This window comes from Mytilus californianus, unplaced genomic scaffold, assembly GCF_021869535.1.
Source record: "Mytilus californianus isolate M0D057914Y unplaced genomic scaffold, xbMytCali1.0.p SCAF_75, whole genome shotgun sequence".
Taxonomy (NCBI): Eukaryota; Metazoa; Mollusca; class Bivalvia; order Mytilida; family Mytilidae; genus Mytilus; species Mytilus californianus.
In genome coordinates this window covers 570,683-579,351 of record NW_026262729.1, presented here as the reverse complement: position 1 = coordinate 579,351, position 8,669 = coordinate 570,683, and the positions used below count along the sequence as shown (strand labels likewise).

General features: G+C 30.5%; 1 protein-coding gene across 8 annotated transcripts in view; it reads right to left on the bottom strand.

The window, feature by feature from the left end:
* Positions 1 to 1,096: 1,096 nt before the first annotated feature.
* The window catches only part of LOC127710373 (cellular tumor antigen p53-like), a 45,722-nt gene continuing 38,149 nt past the window's right edge, over positions 1,097 to 8,669 (bottom strand). For all 8 annotated transcript variants that reach the window (XM_052216193.1, XM_052216196.1, XM_052216199.1 and 5 more), the window contains 2 exons: positions 5,465 to 5,558; positions 1,097 to 4,980 (listed from right to left, as the gene is read on the bottom strand). In XM_052216193.1, the coding sequence (XP_052072153.1) occupies positions 4,696 to 4,980; positions 5,465 to 5,558 (379 nt within the window). In that variant the 3' untranslated portion in view covers positions 1,097 to 4,695. The remainder of the gene's footprint in view (positions 4,981 to 5,464; positions 5,559 to 8,669) is intronic.

Genomic DNA, 8,669 nt, shown 5'->3' with positions numbered 1-8,669 from the left:
CCCAGCGGAGCATTTTATTTTAGTCTCTAGCTTATCCAAGACTTCCGAAGAATATCCAACACTTAATCTAAAACTACTGTTATACAATAATTATGTAATAGTAATCTCAGCCTCTATAAATAGTTTATATTGCTATTATACATAAGGTGTCACAATTTTAGAAAATTGGTAAGAGGCCAATATGCAGAACAGATGCAGATCTTTTGCAACTCAAGAGGTCAATATAAAGTGGAAACCTTGTCAATGTACAATAGCGATTGGAACTTTTCTATGTACAGAAGCAGTTGGATCTTTTTGATGTACAGTAGCAGTTGGATCTTATTTTTTAAGTAAAGAAGCAGTCAGATCAACTTCTTTTAAGTACAGAAGCAATTGGATCTTTTCTTGAAGTACAGTCGCTGTTTGAACCACTTTTTATGTATAGTAGCAGTTGGATGTTTTATTTATGAAGAGTAGCAGCTGGATAATTTTTCTAGTAAAGTAGCAGTTTGAACTTTTTAATGTATACAGTCTAAATTGGATAATTTTTAATGTACAATGACAGTTCATGTTTTTCATGTACAGTAAGTCATATTTATTTATGTACATTGGTAGTTGGATGTTTTTGTTTAATCTACAGTAGCAGTTGGACTTTTCTATGTACATTAGCCGCTAGATCTCTTTTAGGTGCAGTAGCAGTTGGATAATTTGTATGTTCAATAGCCGTTGGATGATTTTTATGTACAGTAGCAGTTTTAAATTCATTTGTTGTTGAGACATATTAATCCATGATCTTTTTTTTAAAGGAAGTAGTAGGAATTAAAGTTTTAAGAATTTTCAATCCTTCACTCATTTAACTTTTCTGAATACCACATCAGAATGGACAACCCCCACTTTGAATCAATGTTGTAGGCCAAAAACCTCAAAATGACACCAAAACCGTCAAATGATTGGACCAGCAAAGTAAGGGTTAAGAAACATCAAGTGGCTCAAAAAACTTTTTATGTAACAGACTTAAATATCAAGCAACTAAAATAACAGAAAAACCATTTTAAAATGTCCTGCAGTCATCTTCACTAGCATGTACAATTGATTGCCCAAATAAAACAGAAATTAATTGTATAAAAGATACTTTATTTGTATAATGCTTTTTCATAGCACAAATAACAAACTGATTTATATGAACATGGATTTCTGTAACAGAATGATATCTTGCACTCACCCTTTATATCAACAAATTAACACTGGTTATTCATACAAGTCACGGTTTAGTTCCTAACAATATAAAGCTTCATTTATTAGGTTTAACTAAAGAATAGAGTTCCTAAGAAAAAATAAGATTTTTTTAGTTACATTGTATTTTGGAATTTAGCAACTAAAATTTTTTTTACAAATATTTGCCAATAAAGATTTAAAAGTTAAAATGGATTTTTGATTAAATTTTCAAAATGTTTAGTGTGAATCTTCTGGAAATCCTAAAAGAAATTGAACCTTATTACCATAAACATAAATTACATGGAACTTTTTTTTTATTGAATGAAAAATCTTCCCCAATTAAAGATATCAAGATGCTATGAATAAGTGAGATCAGGATATAACAATGAGAAACCCTCCTACCCCCCAATAACCATTAAGACATCCAGGTTTACTAATTGTTTATATAAGAAATCACTAAGTTTAAGCAATTGTTGTGTGTTTCTAAAGTGAAAAATATGAATGACCAGTGTGATGAGGTCTAGTGATTTGGTTTCCAATGTTTAAGACATGATCAGTTTCATGAGGTCCCACAAATTCTATCTCCAGGATACCGTTTCATAAAACACATAAAAGAGTTACATGCATGTTAATTTTATGTCTCATGCTGTTCAACAGCCAATAAAACTATTCCAGTAAATTATAAATGTGAATGTTTTTTTCATAATATCATTATGAGAGCTCTTAGTGAAATGGTATACAGTATTGTTGAAACATCTTATAACAAGTATGTAATAAAAAAACCCAGAATTCAAAATAAGGAGAATATTCTCACCTACTCTGCTCTCCACATTGAAAAACGCATTTTTACTTTCTCTTTTGAAATTTCAACCAATTTTCTGTAGATGCCATTTTGAGAAATGCCATCACTTAATTTGGATTATAGATAAGCCATTAAATGATTTTTATAAGGTAACCAATAGAATAAAACCTCATGCTCACAAGAAACACTAGGAAAGTTTCAGTAAACATTTGACCTAACAAAGATAAAAAAAATTGAGCACACACGGTAGTACAACCACAATTATATGAGAATTTGCATGCAGACTTTCTTATTAAAAAAACAAAAAAATACCAACATATTACGGTATGTCAATAAGATATCTTGATTGTTTATACTGCACTCTAAATTCATGTCTTTTCCATAAATCATAGGAAAAACTGTTTAACAGAAATGAACACTGGAATAAAACCAAACAGAAAAATCTCTAATCTGATGTTACTGCCCCTGTAATCAGCATTCCATATATCTGACCAATGTATTATAGTCAATCTTATATTACAACTTATTAAAATGTTTCTTAAATATTGGTTAACACACATAAAATTTACATAGTCTTATACATCAACACTCTTCAAAACAGATATAAAACTGTACAAGGTATTAAAAAATGCATGATACTTATTTGACAAACAAAAAAACAAGTAAAATATTATCAATAACATTAAAAAAAAACAAGAACAAAGCTTTCAATAAATACAATTGCAAACTTAAATATGAACTACAATATTTTGCTTTTCCTTCTTATCTCCCTTGTAGATATAATTTCTAATTATCTCCCTTTGTAGTTATAATTGCTATTTTGTTCCTAGTAGTTTGCTATTTATCTGTTTCTATATGTCAGGAAACATCTGCATTTTTTTTCATAAAGAAATCCAAACTTGATGATGAACTCTTTAAAATAAATGTCCATATGTTTTAAAAAAAAATTAATAAAACTTAAGATACTATATTCATTTTTAAAATTAAAAGAATAAATTGAACATTTGATCTAATTAAACAAATACTGAGATGGGTAAATAAATAATCTGGAAGTGTTTAATTAAACAGATAAATAGCCACTCATTTGTAGTTGCATGAACAAAAGAACAATGTATTTGGACGGAAACAGAATGAATTACAATGGTAGAAAATGGAATGATAATGAAGTAAAATTTCCTTTGAAGAAACAAAATTCATCACTGGAATTTAAATTTTTTTTAAAAACAAATGGATGATTCAAATAAATCCATCTGTTTATGTTGTATTAATTGATTATTATATACAAAAAGTATTGGAGTAATTTCCCTTCTTCTTATAAAAGAATGTGTTTTGACAAATTTTGCCAATTTCGTTAACAGATGAAAAAAAATCTTTTTTGAATCAATTAATAAGCATCTTTAGTGGACAAAAGGTGGACAATACTAATTAATGAAATTATGAGGGAAATAATGAATCCCCATTTTGCAAAATATTTGATTCAATTTATAGCACTGTTGCAAAATCAGCAGTTAAAAACACTAAATGATATACATGAATGCAAATGAATCTAATGTTGAACACTTTTTAAAGTTCGATGTTTAAATGATTATTCTGAACACATAGTTTTATCATAAAATTTGAACACTATTATTGTTATAACTCACACTAGCTCAGAGTAGTTCTTCTGCAAAATGCTACATGGCAGTTATTAATGACAACAATCTTTGCAAATGACATACTGAGCCTCATATGAAATCCCTACTATGGAATTTTTGTGGGAATTTTGAAATGAATAATATGTTCTCAATACAATTGCAGAAATTCTACCCTGAACTTGATCTCAGCAGAACAACAAACAAAATGCATATAAATATATATATATAATCAACAACATTCAGAAAACGGCATTTCCTTTGTTTTCTCTATCAACAATAACAACCAGAATGGACACAAATTTAAAGGCCATTTTAATAACAATCTTAAGTGTTATGTCTAAGCACCTATTGTTAAATTTATTAGAAGCATAATTAGTGTTATAAATAGATTGTTAACAGTAAAAATAGTAAGACATCAAGGCTTTGAATGTTTGATTCAGTGGCCTTCAAAGATTATTTTATAAACATATATGTAGCTGTTTTGCATGAAGTAGTCCCACCATAATACCAGCTGAACAACTAAAGAAAGTCTACTTCATACAACCTGAATAAATTATAAGTTTTACTTAAAAAAGCTACCAGTTTTGAAAATAGCCCCTGTTGATACCTAAATAAAGCTGACCCTTAGTAAGAAAATCTGCGAAACACTTTGAAGATAAAGTGGTCTTGCTTTAACATTTTGTATGAAATTTAATCTTAAACTGTAATAGAAAAATTACAATATTTAAAGAAAAAGAAACATTTACACGCAAGTATCATCATCATCAGTTTAATAAATAACCATTTCAAATCAATAATTGGTCCATACTGGTCACACAACAAAAATCTTGATTTGTCTAAAAACAGTTGAAATCAATAATTGGTCCATACGGGTCACATGACAAAATCTTATATTTGTTCTAAAAACAGGCGGTCTAACAAAATATCAGATTAAAATGTCTACATTCAGACATTGATTAGTGCACCATATTGCATTTGATCTATATATCAGTCCAATACACAGTAATGGACTGACCAATAATCTTAAGCCTAGTTTGGTGATGGCATAAGTCTTCATATTGCATATCAGTCTACTTTAGCCCTTTTTGGACTTCTTTCATCCAATTTCGTATAGGAAACTGTATGTTTGAATGTATATCTGGTAACCTCATAATATCCCGGACAATACGTTGAATTTTGTGAATTCTGTGAGATACTGGCCTGTGATGTCATACTGATGGTGGATGCAGTGCTGACGTCCCTTTGCAGACTTTGTGAATCACTAATAGTAATAGACTCGCTATGAAATTCTACCAGAGCTTTCCAGATTTTATTTCTGTGGCTTGTTCCTATTCTCATCTTTTGCAAATCCTGTGAACAGAATTAAAGAAAATGGTGTATTTACTGCGTCTGGTTTTGGTATCATATAAATGTTCAACATTTGCAATTTGTCAATGAACAAAATGTAAGTGGTTTCTGTCACAAATTTTGATTACAAATGTTATCAGTTACAACAAATGATAGGCTGCAGTAAGGTTTTTGAAGAAATCATCACAAACACTATGGTTGTAGCCATACTATGTGGTTGGTCAGAAAATCATGAACACATGATTCTTGGCCTTATCAATGTTCAAGTCCTTCAATGCATTGCAGCCTTTTTCATCTTTATGTGCCTACCAAAAATCTATTCAAGAGGATCAATATATCCTTTTAAAAGGTAAAATTTCTTGCCGTATTAAACATTGTCCTCATTTTGAAGTGGTTAAAGTGTACTGTATATGCATGAAATACTTGCCACAGGATAATGAACAAACAACAATCAATTTAAGTTACAGTAAAAAGTAGAATTACTTACCTCAACAGTAAAATCATCGAGTTGCTCCATTGTAAATAGATTTTGCTGATGGAAGTTATCTATGTACGCTGATAAACCAAGGGTAGTCAACCAACTAGAAAACATCAAAACATATAAAATATAAAGTATGAATCAATAAATATATATTGGATAGATGGACAAAGTCAGCAGGAATACTTATATATTAATTATGGTTTTGAAAATGAAAGCTATGGCTTCAATCTCATAAAAGATTTCTATTTTTCTTGTGAACATGAATATTAAATATGCAACACTGTGGAGGTAATTTGTTATAAATTTCACAATAAGAAACAACTGCTATAAATAAATCCATATTATCATAAGCATTATCATTATTGTTTTTTTACTTATCATTATATGTAACATGCCTTTTATGGGCCAATAATTGGTTTAATAAAATATTCGTATTTTCGTAGAAGGGCTAGATTGAGATGCCCAAATTAAAAGACCATAGATACTTTTCTACGCAACATCAATGACATTAGCTTATGATAGACAAACAGTTTCAAAATAAAAGAAGAAGTCAAACCAATTTAAAATTTAAGATAGACTGCCCAATGGAAATAAACATTTTCTTAGTCATGCAGTATGATCTTTAGAACTAATTCAATTGTTTGGGTTTCCTTTTTTCTTTAAACAAAAGCAATGTCAGCACATTTCTTTTCCCTTTTCATAAATCCTACTTAAGAAATAATATTTCAGTGTAACAATAAGAGTCATGTTGTTTACTGTAAACCAACTTATTATCGCAAAAGATTTAAGGTGGTACCAAACACCTTGACTAAAATTAATTTGGCTCGTTTAATTTTCATAAAATTTTGACAAAATATTTACTTTGACCCTTTGACAAAAATATAATAAAATGCTTCGCTGGGGCGCAGCTTGATACGACCGCAGAGGTCGAACCCTGAACAGTTGGGGCAAGTATGGACACAACATTCAAGCTTGATACAGCTTTGGATTTGGATTGTGATTAAATATTTGACACAGCATAGGTTTCTAACACAGATTGAATGTGGTCTAAGAACTTAAAAATTTTAAATTGGACATTCACCTATTATGGTCCAATATCCAAAATCTAAATACATGGTTAGATTCAGCATATCAAAGAACCCCAAGAATTCAATTTTTGATGAAATCAAACAAAGTTTAATTTTGGACCCTTTTGACCTCAATGTGGACAAAGTTGATAACGGGGCCCAAAAATCAAAAATCTAAATACATGGTTAGATTCAGCATATCAAAGAACCCCATATATTCAATTTTTGTTGAAATCAAACAAAGTTTAATTTTGGACCCCGATTTGGACCAACTTGAAAACTGGGCCCATAATCAAAAATCTAAATACATGTTTAGATTCAGCATATCAAAGAACCCTAAGAATTCAATTTTTGTTAAAATCAAACTAAGTTTAATTTTGGACCCTTTAAACCTTAATGTAGACCAATTTGAAAACGGAACCAAAAATTAAGAATCTAAATACACTATTAGATTCGGCATATCAAAGAACCCCAATAATTCAATTTTTGATGAAATCAAACAAAGTTTAATTTTGGACCCTTTTGACCTCAATGTGGACAAAGTTGATAACGGGGCCTAAAAATAAAAAATCTAAATACATGGTTAGATTCAGCATATCAAAGAACCCCATATATTCAATTTTTGTTGAAATCAAACAAAGTTTAATTTTGGACCCCGATTTGGACCAACTTGAAAACTGGGCCCATAATCAAAAATCTAAATACATGTTTAGATTCAGCATATCAAAGAACCCTAAGAATTCAATTTTTGTTAAAATCAAACTAAGTTTAATTTTGGACCCTTTGGACCTTAATGTAGACCAATTTGAAAACGGAACCAAAATTTAAGAATCAAAATACACAGTTAGATTCGGCATATCAAAGAACCCCAATAATTCAATTTTTGATGAAATCAAACAAAGTTTAATTTTGGACCCTTTGGACCTCAATGTGGACCAATTTAAAAACGGGGCCCAAAATCCAAAAACTTAATACACGGTTAGATTCAGCATATTAAAGAACCCCATGAAATCAAGAATAAAACCCCATTGAAATTGGTCAAGAAATAAGCAATTTATAGGAAGTATCTTCTTTTGCACAATCCTGTGTTATTAAATATTTCTTGCTATTGCGCAATACTGTACAATTGACAATTTCTTGCTATTGCGCAATATTGTGCTATTGGATATTTCTTGCTATTGCGCAATACTGTGCAATTGAAGATTTCTTGCTATTGCGCAATACTGTGCAATTGAAGATTTCTTGCTATTGTGCAATACTGTGCAATTGAAAATTTCTTGCTATTGCACAATACTTATTATATAATAATTTACACATCCTGTTTGGTGTGTATCTCCTACCATATCATTATTATTTGATTTTAAATATAAATCAGAAATAACCAACTTAAAATGGAAAATTTTAAAAGAAACAAAAAAGGAAAAAAAGAAAAAAAAGGAAAAAAAAATAAAACCCCCCCCAAAATTTTTTGAACCCCCATTATGATTCATCACCCCCAAACTCAATCCCAGCCTTCCCTTTGTGGTATGGTACCTTGCAGTACAATTTCAGAGAGATCCATACATTTGAACACAAGTTATTGTCTGGAAACTAGAAAAAAATGTGTTTTTTGGCCCCTTTTTGGCCCCAAATTCCTAAACGTTTAGGGCAATTACCCCCAAACTCAAACCCAGCTTTCCCTTTGTGATATGGAACCTTGTAGTACAATTTCAGAAAGATCCATACACTTACACACAAGTTATTGTCATGAAACTAGAAAAATGCTTGTTTTTTGCCCCTTTTTTGGCCCCTAATTCCTAAAATTTGGAGGCAATTACCCCCAAAATCAATCCCAGCATTCCTTTAGTGATATGGAACCTTGTGGTACAATGTCAGAGAGATCCATACACTAACACACAAGTTATGTCTGGAAGTTACAAAAATGCTTATTTTTGGCCCCTTTTTGGCCCCTAATTCCTTTACTGTTATTACCATAACCCCCAAAATCAATCCCAACCTTCCTTTTGTGGTATTGAACCTTGTGGTAAAATTTCATAAAGATCCATTCACTTAAACTAAAGTTAGAGTGCGAAAACCAATGTGTCTTCGGACGACGCCGGACGACGACGACGCCAACGTCATACCAATATACGACCACAAAAATT